The 16,109-nt window shown below is 39.2% G+C and overlaps 1 protein-coding gene across 1 annotated transcript in view; it reads right to left on the reverse strand.

The window, feature by feature from the left end:
* Window positions 1-16,109, reverse strand: part of SLC2A13 (solute carrier family 2 member 13) — a 266,636-nt gene that overhangs the window by 192,946 nt on the left and 57,581 nt on the right. The window contains exon 3 of the mRNA XM_036456553.2: window positions 9,772-9,980. Coding sequence (XP_036312446.1) covers window positions 9,772-9,980 — 209 coding nt within the window. The remainder of the gene's footprint in view (window positions 1-9,771; window positions 9,981-16,109) is intronic.

The following is a 16,109-nucleotide window of genomic DNA, read 5'->3' on the forward strand; positions in this document are numbered from 1 at the left end:
GTCCCTTGCTGTACCCGACAGACATGACCCCAAAGAGCTAGAGGTAAATTACATCAAACTGTAACTGAACTCACAGGAGGGTCTTAAATAAATTCTCCGTCCTACAACCTTCTTCCTCTCTAATCTGCAGACTGAACTACTGACAAAGAGAAACACAGAAACACAGAGCCACATTCACCCAGATTCTGAGTTGATTATTTGAAGGAATTAAACAGCTCAAATCTTGTTTGCTTGAACGTTTTTTTGCGTAGATGAGTGTTTTTATACTGCATAGCTTTCTTGGATTCTCTGTAACAGTCAGAATAGCCAATGGGCCTCAAGGGAATTTCAGTCTGAAATACAAGGTCGTACCTATGAGTTACTACTTCTCACAGATGCCTAAATATTAAGATTTTAGTGATGACAGGGAAGGGCCAATTTTCTTCTTGATATTCTCAAGTTCAATAAATCTTTGTAGAAGTAACTGTGATTTAAGTAACATTAACTGTAAAAAAAAAAAAAAAAAAAAAAAGCACAGCCTGCATGGCTCAGTGGTTGATCATCAACCTATGGCCAGTTTGATTCTCAGTCAGGGCACAAAGCCCAGGTGGTGGGCTCAATCCCAAGTAGGGGGCATGCAGGAGACAGCCAATCTATGATTCTCTCATCATTGATATTTCTATCTCTCCCTTTCCCTTCCTCTCTGAAATCAATTTTAAAAAATACTATTGTTAAAAATATGTACAGGTAGGCAAAAATAGATTTACAGTTGTGAACGAGAAAGAGTTCAGTCTTGTATTAGTTATTAATCCTATCTATTGTAATAAAAGAGTAATATGAAAATTGACCATCACTCCAACACACAAGATGGCTGCCCCATGTGGTCAAAGATAGCCACCCCCATGTGGACACAAGATGGCTGCCACAAGACGGCCGGCAGGGGAGGGCAGTTGAGAGGGACCAGGCTGGCAAGGTAGGACAGTTGGGCCTACAAATGAGGGCAGTTGGGGGGAGTCAGGCCTATAGGGGAGGGAAGTTGGGGGGAACCAGGCCTGAAGGGGAGGGCAGTTCAATTGGGGGCGACCAGGATGGCAAGGGAGGGCAGTTAGGGGTGACCAGGTCAGCAAGGGAGGACAATTAGGGACAACCAGGTCGGCAGGGGAGGTCAGTTAAGAGTGACCAGGCCAGCAGGGGAGGGTAGTTAGGGGCAATCAGGCTGGCAGGGGAGCAGTTTGGAGTCGATAAGGCTGGTAGGGGAGTGGTTAGAGAGTGATCAGGCTGGCAGGCAGAAGTGGTTAGGGGCAATCAGGCAGGCAGACAGGCAGGCAGGCGAGTGGTTAAGAGCCAGCAGTCCTGGATTGTGAGAAGGATGTCTGACTGCCTGTTTGGGATCGGGTCTAAACAGGTAGTCAAACATCCCTCGAGGGGTCCCAGATTGGAGAGGGTGCAGGCTGGGCTGAGGGACGCACACGAATTCTGTGCACTGGTCCTCTAGTTATTGTATAATTTCTCATACAAAAGAAATATAATTTCTCATAACTGTAAGCCTAACGTTTACTCATCCCTGTATATGTACTCTATATGTGTGTGTGTGTGTGTGTGTGTGTGTGTGTGTGTGTGTATACTTTTTAAAGATGGGTCTCTCAAAAAAACAAAGATGGGTCTCTCAAAAAAACTATTTTCCTTTATTAAAAAAAAAGGTTCATGTTCATATTTAAGATGATTTAAGATGCCTGGATTGACCCTGTGCTATAGGCAACAGGCTGGGGGAGGCTGCGCCCCTGCCTGGCAGTCTGCATCTGCTGTCCCTTGCTTGTTCCCTTTACCCAATTTCTTGTGGCTCTGAAGCTGCCCTGGTAACCACATTCTCCCCAAACACACCTTCTTCTTTCCCTGATTTGGGGCTCTGGCTCAAACATTAACTCTAGATATTTTTCTAGAGAGAGAAAGCTTATCTTGTTGACTTGTTCCCTCTGATGACCCCACTTTAATACCCAAAGCACAGCAGGGAAAGCGTGGCGGAGAAGATGACTCTGTAAGCTCCTCCCTAAGCTCTGCCCTAGGCATTGCTTCAACTAAGGCAGAACCTTTGCTTTCCTCTCACCTCAGCCCAGGAGAAGAAACTGAGGCCAAGAAAAAAACTAAGTGTAATGATGTTTGGTGATGAATGTTAACTATACTTACTGTGGTGATCATTGCACAGCATATACAAATATAAAATTATGTTGTATGCCCAAACCTAATATAATGTCATGTGTCAATTATATCTCATTTTTTTGTATTAAAAAAAAAAAGGAAACTGAAGAGAGTGCGAGCAAACCAGGTGCTATAAAGCATACGAATACACAACTGATTTATAGATTCTTCCCTAAGATTGTCTTGAGAAGAAGCCTAGAAGCCTATCTCTTTGGTTGATTGATTTTACTTTCCTTGTTGTGGGAGAAGATTCCTAACTGTTTTGAACGAAAGCTGCTGACAAAGACTCCCTGCTCTGCATGCCCAGTAAATTCCAAGATTTAGTAAAATAGGCAGACTCAACTTTCAATACCTGGCCTAAAGAATTCGCCCAGGGCAGAAACTCCAAACACTGTAACTTAATATCTATCCAAATGAGGGATGTGTATCTCAAGGCATGTACATAACAGCATGACGGAACACATAAAAACAACAAACAATGAAGATATTCAGGGGGGGAAAACATTTTTCAAGTTAAGGAAACAGATACAGAACACTATAGACACTTGTGTTCATTTCTAGAGAAAACATAAAAGTTCACATAAATGCAGAGGTTACGGCAGCTGCCTTTGGCGGTGGTACCCAGGGCTCCAAAAGGCTCTCTCCATGCACCTTTGAAGCTAAGCGGAAATGTTTGCACATTACTGCCTAAAGGAAAACCTAGATCTCTCTCGGGTTTCTTCTTCTATTGTACATACAAATCATGACTCTATTAGTCATCTAGGCAACTGGATGAAATAAACTAGAAGGACAAACCATAAGAGGTGAGCAACAACATGATGGAAAGAATATACTGTGTACTCAAATTTGCTTTCGATTCTAAAAGTAGTAATCATGTCCCTACCAATTCAAAGCTTAGTCTTGGCAACATGGGATTAATGAAAATAAGTAGACTTAAAAGGTATGTCTTAAAAAGCTGGTACATGCACACTTTATAACTGTTATCAAAATTTCCGAGAAAATAAATTTAGTTCCCTTAATGGCCCATAGAATTGTGCACCTGCTGTTCCCTCTGCCTGGCTCACTCTTCCCTCAGTTCTTTGCATTGCTGGTTCTTCCCCACCCACCAAATTCGCCTCCTCAGAGAAGCCTTTGCTAACTATCCCACAGAGAGCAGCCCATTCTCCGTCCTGCTGTAAATGGGACTGCCTTCTTTGTTTCCTTCAAAGACATTACCCCAATTTGAGTTACTGATAATTAGTTCCTCTTTCATATCATGTTTGCCTCTTTCTAGCAGAATGGGCCAGAACCTTGTCTGTCTTTTTCATTGCCACACCATCCCCATCTCTATTTTCACTCAATAATTATGTGTGAATGAAGTCTGCAACATGGTATTTATAAATTTAAAAACAAACAAACAGACATTTCTCAGACACCTTTAAAACTCTAAAAAAAAAAAAAAAAATCAGACTGTGAAACAGCTATAATCTGGCTTTCTTTTCTTACAAACCTTAAAAGAAACGGAAGCCCAGCAACTCCCCGCAAATCCTTTTAGGGAGACCAGTTTGGGGAGGAGCCATCACTCTTCTCCATTTCTCTGTTTCTCACTCCGGGGGGCTTTGCAAACCAAGCTGTTGCTTCTCCTAGTTTCACTTTATTAGTCTTACGGGATGTATCAACAGTGTTAAACACATGTGAAAACCGACTGCTCGCTTCTCTGCCCATTAACTGCCTTTATTCCCCCTCTCCCCCAACGACAGTGTAGAAATCGCTTGCTGCACAAGTTGACCTCTATACCACCTGCAAAAGAGAGGGCATCCCAATCCAGTCTCCTTCCACAGTGGGGCCTGTGAGCCTCACCTCTGCTGCTGACGTGGCCGGAGCGGCCACCATCCTCACTGAGGAAGCCACAGTGTGATTGGGAACTAGAAATAAGTACTAAATGCCATGTACACGGACATCTCCCACATCCAAACAATTAGTTTTACAAGTGCATACTTGAATAGCTATGCCTATTTTCCTCAAAGGGATCAAATTTAAACTCAAGCAACAACAACAAAAAATCCTTCAAAAGGACCAGGGTCACATCAGCAAGCATCATAACAGTCACATGTCTCAAACCCTGTGGAAACTTCCAGAGAAGGATGTGATTTACTGATCGGGAATCAGACCTATTTGGAAGCTCACAGGTAGCAGGTAAATAAACCAGCATGTCTAATAAGAACACATCTCTCCCTAAACGACACAGGGATCTTAGTCATCAACGTCTTTCTGACCTCCTGGAATATCTGAGTATTTCGCGGCGGCCAGGTAGGTCAAGGTCCTTCCCCGGGCAGCCGCCCTCACTGCCCATAGTTCCTAGGCTTGGAGTCGTGGCTCAGAATCAGCCCACAGGATCCAGGGACCAAATAACCTAGGTCACTGTCTAACCCTCCGACATTAGCTGACCTGTCCTCCTGAGCCAGGGTGTTTTTATTATTTCGAAGCTAGCTGTTTCTTCGTGTGTGTTTGTCCATCTAGCTTATCATTTTCTAATGTAAATGACCAAAAGCCAGGACCCTGCCAGTTTAACACAAACCACAGTAGTCTCTTTTTTCCAAAGAACCTGACATAGCCTTGCTCCTGGGCATGACAATGCTGGAAGGAAATGCACACTTGTGCAGGGCGTGGTTTTCTGTGGCCAGACTTACCAAACAGAGGGGCAAGGCCCCTGGTCACCGGTGCCAAGTAACACTGCATTTCTGTCTGTCTGCATTCATGCCACTCTGCTATTAATTTGATACTTTTTAAAGAGAATATGAGATTGGTTTTTAAATGAAGTAAGATGATAGAACTCTAATACAAATCCACAAATGGATAAATTATTAATCCCATTAGTTACAAACTTTAAAACACTTATCCACTCGTGAGACAATTATTATCAGGATTCAATGGATAATACAATTTTTAAAAACCTGTGCCAAATGGGTATATAAAACAAACTCAGGAAATAAACAGCTAAATACTAGAGGCCCAGTGCATAGAATCCTGGGGATCATGCCTGAACCAGCAGTTGGACATCCCTCTCAAAATCCTGGACCACTGGCTCCTAACTGCTCACCTGCCTGCCTGCCGGATCACTCCTAACTGCCCGCCCCTGCTGGCCTGGTCATCCCCAACTGCCTCCCCCCACCCCACCCCCACTGGCCTGGTCACCCTTAACTGCCCCCCCTGCTGACCTGGTCGATCCCAACTGCCCCCAACCTGACCAGCCTGGTCACCCCTCACTGCCCCCCTCTACTGGCATGGTTGACCCTCAATGTCCCCCCCCCCCCCCCCCACCTCTGCCAGCCTGGTTACTCCAACTGCACCCCCTTCTGGCCTGGTCCTCCCACACAGCCTGTTCGGTCGTTTGGTCACCCCTCACTAATCCCCCTGCTGGCTTGGTTGCCCCATGCAGCCTGTTGGGTTATCCCTTCTGTTGTGATGGTCACTTAGACATATATATATATATATTTTATCTACACCCAAGAAACAGTGCCCTATTTAGCTCCCAAAGACTTCTCAAAAAAAAAAAAAAAAAAATTAAAGCAGCCGAAACCGGTTTGGCTCAGTGAATAGAGCGACGGCCTGTGGACTGAAGGGTCCCGGGTTCGATTCCGGTCAAGGGCATGTACCTTGGTTGCGGGCACATCCCCAGTAGGGGGTATGCAAGAGGCAGCTGATCGATGATTCTCTCTCATCGATGTTTCTAACTATCTATCCCTCTCTCTTCCTCTCTGTAAAAAATCAATAAAATATATATTTTTTTAAAAAACTAAAGCAGATGCAGGTAATTGCAATCGTATTGTAACTCAGGTTTCTAAGAGAATCCATTTGATGATATATTCAAATAGTCATGGAACTCACACAGTTTGTGTCGTCAACAGTGCATAGCTAGACAGTCAGACTAATATTTAAGTAGTCAAAATGAAGGCACAGGCTCAGTGCTTTGCAATAACATTAATGGAACTCCCCTTGTTAAACAAGAAGGCTTTTTTATTAGATTGTTTCCTTATCCTTTACATAAATTAATAAAAACTTTTGTTCTAAGTAGTATTAATGACCTAACACTGTAAAGTTTTTAATTCCCACACTATCGGCCCATTGGGTTTCAAATACACTGATTACTATGAAAACAGCCTCATATTTCATTCAAGCTACCGCTGAGAGGAACATAGACAGGAGCATAAAAGGAGCAATTTGTAATTTAAATAGACTTAAAATCACACTTTAAAAATTAAAACAATGTTGCATTCTGCAAAAGTATATTTCCTGTTAAAGCAAAATTCTCTTTAATAGTTGCACTAGCCCTAACCGGTTTGGCTCAGTGGACAAAGCAGCAGCCTAGGGACTGAAGGGTCGCAGGTTCGATTCCGGTCAAGGGCACATGCCCAGATTGTAGGCTTGATCCCAAGAGTCAATCAATGATTTTCTCTCATCATTGATATTTTTATCTCTCTCTCCCTCTCCCCTCTACTCTGAAATAAATAAAAATATATCTTAAAAACATAAGTGCAAAGGCTGAGAATGCCAGGCACGTAGTATATGGTCTGAAACGATTAAAAATAACCACCTAGAATGGGCTCACAATTAGTGGGGGCGTTGGTCTGAGCAAGAAAGTAATCACATCACACTATTATACTTTATATCCATAAAGTTAAGTCAAGCCAGGTGTGGCTAACACAGCAGTGTTCGATCTATTATTTCAAGAAAGCACAACCTTCAGCTCCATCAAAAATCACAGAAAAAGGTGAGTGAGCAAACACATATCAGCAATATCAGCAAAGGTGAGTGTGTCTGGCATTTTTTCAGATATAAAAAATATTACAGTAATATAGGTCAGCATCTTCATTTAAGCTACCAATTACTATAAAGGCAAAGGGGAAAATAAAACACTTTTGGAAAATGTGAATCCAACAGGCTGGTTTTGAAAATATGTACTTTAACATATCTACCTTTTCCTACCATTTGTATCCTATAAAGCAGCCTGTCAGGATTATGGATCCTACCTGAGAATTCTGTAAATCCCTGGTCTGAACAGTTAAAAATAACTTTCACCTAGAATGGGCTCACAATTAGTTGGGGCTTTGGTCTGAGCAAGAAAGTAACCACATCACATTATTATACTTTATATACATAAAGTTAAGTCAAGCCAATTCTGCAACTTTGCTGTATTCATTTATTATATCTAGTAGTTAATGTATGCTGATATATATTGATATATACTGATGGCTCTCATCATTAAATTAGATGGTTAACTAAACATAAAAAGGAAAACACAAAATGATTCCCAAACTAGTATCTGAATCTATTTTTATTCTTATAAAATTAGCATGGAAATTACTATGACTTATATATAAATATTTAATTTTACTTAAATGATTTATTTGAACAGTTCACATAACTTTTTAGTTAATATGGAGGCAATAATATATAGATATGCCTTTATATATGAAAAATTTATATATAAAACAAACGTGCTCAGTGGACCAAAACTAAGAGCCTTTTCCTTAAAATATGGAGCAAGAGAGGGATGTCTGCTTTTATCTCTTATTTAGCACAGTACTGGAAATTCTAGCCACAGTGGAAAGGCAAGAAGAAGAAATAAAAGGCATTCAAATTAGAAAGGAGGAAGTAAAACTGTCATTATTTAAATAGGATATGATACTATATATAGAAAACCCTAAAGAATCCACAAAAACTATTAGATCTAATAAATGAATTCAGCAAAGTTGCAGAATACAAAATCAGACCCAGAATCAATGAAATTTTTATACACCAATAATGAACTATAAGAAAGAGAAACTAAGAAAACAATCCCATTTACTCTTGCAAAAACAATAAAAATAAGGGGTACCTAGGAACAAACTTATAACCAAGGAGACAAAAGACCTGTACATTGAAAACTATTGGACACTGAAGAAATAAATTAAGGAAGATACAAATACGTGAAAGCATATACCATGTTCATGGATGGATTGGAAGAATTAACATCATTATAATGTTCATGCTACCAAAAGCAATCTATAGATTCAATGTAACTTGCATTAAAATAGCAAGAGCATATTTCACAGATCTAGAAGAAAATATTCCAAAAATGTATATGGAACCAAAAAGACTCAAAATAGCCACAACAATCTTAAGAAAGAAGAACAAAGTAAGAGGGATCATAATAACGTATATCAAACTATACTACAAGGCCACTATAATCAAAACAGCCTGGTATTGGCATAAGAACATATAGACCAATGGAACACAGAGAACCCTGAAATCGACCCAAGCCATTACACTCAATTAATACTTGACAAAGGAGGCAAGGGCAAACAATAAAGTAAAGACAGTTTCTTCGATAAATGGTATTGGGAAAAATGGACAGGCACATGCAAAAAAATGAAACTACACCACCATCTTACTCCATACACAAAAATAAACTAAAAATGCATAAAAGACTTAAATGTAAGTCACAAAACCATAAAATCTCATATGTCCCTTACAGTGATATTTTTGCTGATATGTCTCCGAGGGTAAGGGAAACTTAGGAAAAGATAAACAAATGAGACTACATAAAGATAAAAAGCTTCTTCACAGCAAAAGAAATCATTAAAAAAATGAAAAGATTACCCACTGTATAGGAGAACATATGCACCAATGTACATCTGATAAGGGGTTAATGTCAAAAATATATAAAGAACTTTCACAACTCAACACCAGGAAGACAAACAATCCAATAAAAAATGGGCAATGGATCTGAATAGACAGCTCTCCAAAGAGGGCAAACACATGGCCAACAGACATATGAAAAATTGCTAATGGTCACTAATCATCCAAGACATGCAAACTAAAACTACAAGATATCACCTCATACCTGTCAGGTATGTCTATTATCAATAAATCAACAAACAAGTGCTGGAAGGATGTGGAGAAAAGGGAACACTAGTGCACTGCTGGTGTGAATGCAGACTGGTGCAGCCATTGTGGAAAAAGAGTATGGAGCTTCCTCAAAAAATTAAAAAGGGAATTGCTTTTGACCCAGTGATTCCACTTCTTGAGAATGCATCCTAAGAATCCCAAAATATCAACCAGAGAGAATGTAAGTACCCCTATGTTCATAGCAGAATTATTTACAACATATGGAAACAACCGAGTGCCCATCAGCAGATGAGTGGATAAAAAGCAGTGGTACTCTATGTGGTATAATATGTGGACTCTAATATGCTAATTAGACGGACATCCTTCCAGATGACCTTCCAGATGAAGCCTGGCTGTAGGGGCCGAGGCAAGCCGCCATGGCTTCAACAGACCGGATGGATTGTGGTGGGTGGGGCTTCCCTCTGGCGGCCAGCAGGCACCTGGGATCTGAGCTTCCCTCCAGCCCCGGCTTCATCCCAGAAGGACATCTGAAATGAAGTCTGGTCCAAGTAGCATATTACCCTTTTATTATTATAGATTATACTGCTATAAAAAATAAAATTTTTTTTTTTGTTATACATATAATACCACTACATAACTTAAAGATATTAAATAATAGTAAAATATAATTTCAAAATAAAACCACTGTGTGGTTTTAAAATGCATGTAGGTACAAAATCCACATACCTGAACCAACCTCTTTTTCCTCTTCTTCAATGTTGTTTTTGATGCTATCATATTCTTCATCAATGGTCTGATTGCCTCTCATCTGAGACAAAATTCTACGAGCCTTCTGAGTCTGTCCTTTCTGAATGAGCCATCGTGGGCTTTCAGGCAAAAAGAGGAAGCCAAAAAACTGTATGACTGCTGGAACTGCTGCAAGTCCCAACATGTACCTGCAATAAAAAACCCATATATGATTGTAAAGCTTGGTCTTATTAGCACCACTTTGAGAATACTATATATAATGTGAAAATAGTGAGAATTATTTTCTTTTTATTATGTCTTTGCAAAACTAGAAAAAATAATATTTTTATGCTTTAGTGAGAAAATGAAAAACGAGGAAAGTCTGGCTCTTCTCTCATACAAATTACAGTGAAAAAGAATGGGCAAAAGTCACAAAGATTGTGTATATGCATTTTGACCCCAACACATCATGCAACAAAACACCATATTCACCATCCTTACCCAATACTAAGATATAGAGATTTGTATTCTACAATATAAAATGGGATTAAGACAAAACTCTCTAATCATTTAAAAGATATACTTTTCAATAAAATGCCCAAATTGATTTATTTAGTTATTTCTGCTCTGTGAATGATTAGTTATGATTTCATTTTGTCATCAAGCATCATGTTGACCCCTCATTAACTAAGGAGTAGAAGCTCATAGGAAAAAAAAAGATGGTTGGAAGCCAATAATCAGTATTAAAATGATAGAAATGCAAAAAAAAAAAAAAAAATCCTGCTCATGTTGTTTTAAGCTACATGTCATCTTTTTCAAATGTCTGTCCTTAATGGCTGGCACAATTCTATGTAGGAAATAAAATACAATTTTAAATCCATCAGAAAAATAACAAAAGTAAGAACATGAGTCCATCGATATCAAAGCTCTCTCCAAGTTATTCTGACCACCAGACCGATCTCCTGAACTGAGGGGTTAGGTTAGATAAACTTCAGGGTCTCTCTCAAATGAAAACGTCTGTGAATCTAGGACACCGGGCTGTATTCAGTTAATCCAAATTCCCTGGGTGGGTTCCCTGGCAGATTCATAATGGGGGAGCTCAGAAGACAAAGTTCAATTACCTAACAATCATGCTCACAGGGTATCGCCTGACTCTTTACCCTTTTCAAAGCCAATCTGGCTTCTCAGCTATGTTAAACCCAAAGCACAGCCACCTTGGAGGCTCCAGATATATATCTTGTGGAGAAGCCCATCACTTTTTAAGCAATTTCATTTTAATTCATACACAGCGCAGAAAAGGTACAATTGTCACATTATGTTAGGAACAACTCCTACTCCAAACAGTAGCTCAAACCACATACAGAAACAGCAAAATTAACCAAGATTTGGAAAGTAAACAAAGCATTTATGAATGACTGATAAGTGAATCACTTGGCCTCCAGTATGAAAAGAAATCCTATTAGCAGTGTTTTATATTTTAAAGCATGGGCTGTGATATTTACTGAATCACTCCTCCTTCCTCTGCCCACCCTCGAACACAGTGTCTTAACCTCAATTTATGTCCGTGTGCCTTGTACCGTAATAAATTATTTACTTGTCCCACCTGATTGTATATTTTACTTTGTATTCAGCTCCGCACCTAATCAGGTATCTTGAACACAGTAAAAACTCAGTGAATGTTTTACAAAATGATACAAAAGCAGTTTGTAACTCATTTTATACAGTTTATATGTCTAAACTTCCTATATTAACTAAACAGAAAATAACTGGGCTTCACACGCACATAGCAATCTCTTCCGGACCATGGAGCTCTGTAAACTTACTTGCACAGTAACCCCTTCCCAGGAAACCATTTGTTATGCTAGAGACGGTGAGACCTTCCCTTCTGAGGATGGCTCATCTAAAGAAGGCTTCAACTAAGAATCTTCAGATGAGAGTAAGAGAGATCAGCTTCAACAAATGCATACATATGGCCTCTTCCCCTTAAAATGTTAACTTGGTATACCAAATCTGCCACTTAAACATAGCTTTTATTGCTGGAAGACAGCGATTTTCAAAAGGTGTGCCTCAAGCATTTTTAAAACATACAATTACCTGACTATTTAGTTGGGGGCACTGACTTCTTTTCCTTAATATTATCAAATTGAAAAAAAAATGACAACAGCCAACACAATAGCCATCCTGTGTGAATGAATCAAATTATACTTTATTTTTCGGATCAGCAAAATGTATACTTTGGGTGTACTGCAGAAGTGTAGTAATTAGTTTGTGTGTGCCATGAGATGAGAAAAGGTTGAAAATCACTGCGGGAAAGAAATGAAATTTCTATTTGGTTGTAATCCCTTAAAGAAAAGGCTATACAAAATTGCACTGCCAATTATTTAAAAGAAAAGCAATAAAAAGGTAAACACCAAATATACTGGATTATGAAATTCTAAAACTCCTAAAAATGAAAGCCTGTATGCTTTGTTTCTCTGCCCCTTTTATAATATTTTCCTCTGCCCCCCAAACTCCCATCAGTGATAAATTAAGATCAAAGGAGCACTTGAAATGAATATAGAAATTGAATCATTTTCAGGCCCAAAGATGCTCACACATAGCACTTTTACTACTCACTATTAAAACCTAGAACACGGTATTTTTAAAACCAAAAAGAAAAAAACAAAGGGAAAAGACAAAAAGTAAAGAGAAATGCAAACATACATATTAGCTAGCCTATGCTTTGTTTTGTTTTGTTTTGTTTTGTTTTGAATCCTCACCCTAGGATATGTTTCTATTGCTTTTTAAGAGAAAAGGGAGAAGAGAGAAAAATATCAATCAGCCGCCTCCAGAAACTGAACCTGCAAACTAGGTGCACCAAAATCTTTCAGTGTATAGGATAACATTCTAATCTACTAATCCACCCAGCCAGGGCTAGCCTGTGTTGTTTTACACGTGTGTGTGTTTTAAATTGTAGACAGTTTTACAGATGTTCTCCCTCCTTTGCCTACCTTCAGCCTCTGCACCTGCCCTTGCCCTGCCCCTCCTAGGCCTATACCACATTACTTACTGTGTATGTCCATGGACTATGGATAGATGCATAATTTATGTTTCTTAAGAAAGCCACAAAAGACAGAATAGTTTAGCTCTTCTGCATTCGAAATCTGTTAAGTGTCAAGAGTCTAGGTTTGAAATTTACAATTCCATAATCTAATGCTAGGATGGGGAAAAGGAACTTGCATCTTGCTGCCAATCTTTAAGGATTTTAAGGCCCGATTCCAGAGACTACTCAAGATAAAACATGTTTTATGCCTTTACATCCTAATGTTTCTAAAGAAACTTATTTTTACTATATTTTGATTACCTTTCATGGTAAAGATATTTTTGGTAGGGCACCTGATATATTACCCCAAACACAACAAACATGCTCCTAAAGACATTTGATAGGAAAACATTTCCATTGCTTTGTAAAGACCAAATAGGATGGGTGAGGGAAAGGGGGTGGCTGTGGTTTGAGAGACCAGAGGGACACAAGTAGGTCACACTTCAGCTTTGGGCATCCTAACCACAAACCCTATCCAAATTATTTAACATTTCAATGAACAGGCGATAGTGTTTATTTCATAGGACATCTGGGTAATTAGGTGAAATCACTCAGTACCTAAAATGGAGAAGATGCTCAGCAAAAAATGTTTTCACCTCCCTGACTCAATTCAGTGCAACTTGTCTACCTCGCCTCTACCATGCACTCAGACTTTTGATAGGTAGAACTAACCAATCTCTTTCTTGAGGAAAAACCATCCCTCTGATGATGTGCAGATTGCAGACAAATAAGAGTTTGCTTTGCTATAGCATTGACGAGAACTTTATCATGCCACCGAAGGAGTAGGAACTCTACGGACTTAGTTAAGGCAGTATTAGGGACTCACCACCAGTCCCCTAAATCCAAGGAACTCAGCACCAGATGAAGGACAGTGCATATACTGACATGAAAAAAAGTACACTGAAAAACCAGGGCAGTCACTCCCCAAGCAAACAAGCAGTCCCCTACTGATATGGGGGATCTCATTATTATTAAAATCAATGGCTCTAAACCCTGGCTTCACATTACAATCACCCAGAGAGCTTTTAAAACACAGTAATATCCAGGCTTCACCCAAGGAGGAATTTTGATTAATTGGCTGGAGCTCCAGTCCCACAGTCCTCTATTTTATTCAAAGCTCTCAGGGGGGGGGGGGGGGGGGGGGGGCAGCTAATGTGCACTCAGGGCTGAGACCTGAGTGATTGGGATGAAAGTGACCAATAAGCATTCAAAGCCCACACCTTAGGCAAAAGCCATTTGCCTCCTGGAGGCAAAAGAGCACTCCAAGCTGACAAGAAGGGGAAGCAGGTTGGCTGTAGTAAAAATACCACTGAGACTAGCAATGAAACTAACACTTTACAGTACAATGAGGGTATTTAGCAGTCTTCTCTAACACCCAATAGGGTCATAATAAACTGAAAACAAAATCAAATAACAAACCTGTCTCTGTACTTCCAATAGCTTTATTCCCACCCTCTGTCTTCTAGCTAACACCTGTTTATATCTGTTATTGATTTATAAATCATGTTCATGCTTGCCCATCCTGAATAGCTCAAATAAATTAGAAGAGTACAAATATTAAGATCCTATTTTTACTCTTCAATACTCTACAGTTTCAAATTGGCATCCTCTTACTTGTTAACTATAAAATAAACTCTAGCCGAAACTGGTTTGGCTCAGTGGATAGAGCATCGGCCTGCGGACTGAAAGGTCCCGGGTTCGATTCCGGTCAAGGGCAAGTACCTTGGTTGCAGGCACATTCCCAGTAGAGAGTATGCAAGAGGCAGCTGATCAATGTTTCTCTTTCATCGATGTTTCTAACTCTCTATCCCTCTCTCTTCCTCTCGGTAAAAATCAATAAAATATATATATTTTTAAAAATTAAAAATAAATAAATAAAACAAAATAAACTCTAAATCTCTCCTCCCCCTCCCCCCAGAAACAGTTTACTGAAAATAAAAAGGTCTACAATTAGAAACAGTTACCTAAAGAATATATACTTTGTTTGCTTGGAAAGCTAAAGCTATCTGTTCTGTGTTCTTTCTGAGCTGTATACCCACAAACAATTTCTGAATGTATATTAAGCACCAAACTCCAAGCTAATCATTGAGCATCATGAATAAAGGTAATCAAAGATAGTGTCATGCTGTGTCAATCCAAAAACATCCCCCAAGCTGGAACTCTCCAAGGATATTTATCATTATATCCTATTCAGGACAGTGAAACATTTTCCCCTTAAAAAAAAAAGGCATAATCCAACCGCTTCATCAAAACACATCTAAGAACATTGGTCCTGTATCTAGAGCTACCTGACTTCCTTGTTCAAAGTTCCTATGGATTTTGAGTTTTCTTCATATGCTTCTTAAGAAATAATCACATGAGTGATGAGTTTACTAAAATATATCTATTCTTGAATTTAGAAAAGATGGTTATCATTATACAAGATATCTATAGACGATGGGCCCCAAACATAAATTATGATTTATGTAGTATGTTTCTACTTAATGCAAATGCTTTAGACGCAAAAAGAGACCACTAAATTTAGCCCACGGCTATAGTTACAACAATTCATTTGATAACGTATTTTTCAATTTCGGTTTATGATGCACAACTCCATTTTAACAGGTAAGAAATTAAAATAGGAAAACACTGCCAAACTGAGGCCCCCAGCTGCAAGCTAATTTTCTCTGCCATCAAGGCGCATGTAGAACATCAACGCTGAGGACTGATACACCTGATAATCTGATGGCAGCTAGAGAGTAAATATGAGATCACAGCTGGAGATTCATAAGGGGAAAAAATCAATATGTCACAGTTGAAATCTTCAAGTAAGCAGGTGATATGTGATCAGCAAATGAGCAATTTTTGTGTTACCCACTGAATATTTCGGTGTAAACTGTAGAAGCATTCATCGCCAGATATGTAAACATAAGAAAATAGTAACAATCTACATAGCTATGGGGAAAAACCCTTAAGTAATGTGATATCAATATATAAAGTAGATGGTATGGCCAAGATTACTTAAGAGTTTTGTGATTATAGTAGAAATAATAGGTATAGTTGCTTTGATAGAATAAGAGGTGATATTACTAGACAAACTGAATGCATTTTACACAGATATTAGGCAGATATTTTAAATAACATGACAAAATGCATTTGACCTGAACAAAATTCACAATACTAGTGGTGAAAATAGTGCTCAACCATGCCAACACATGTATCCTCCTTTTTAAAACTTCAAGAATCCTCCATGTGCAAAGTTCTAGGCTCGGGATTA

Source organism: Pipistrellus kuhlii, unplaced genomic scaffold (genome assembly GCF_014108245.1).
Source record: "Pipistrellus kuhlii isolate mPipKuh1 unplaced genomic scaffold, mPipKuh1.p scaffold_m20_p_3, whole genome shotgun sequence".
Taxonomy (NCBI): domain Eukaryota; kingdom Metazoa; phylum Chordata; class Mammalia; order Chiroptera; family Vespertilionidae; genus Pipistrellus; species Pipistrellus kuhlii.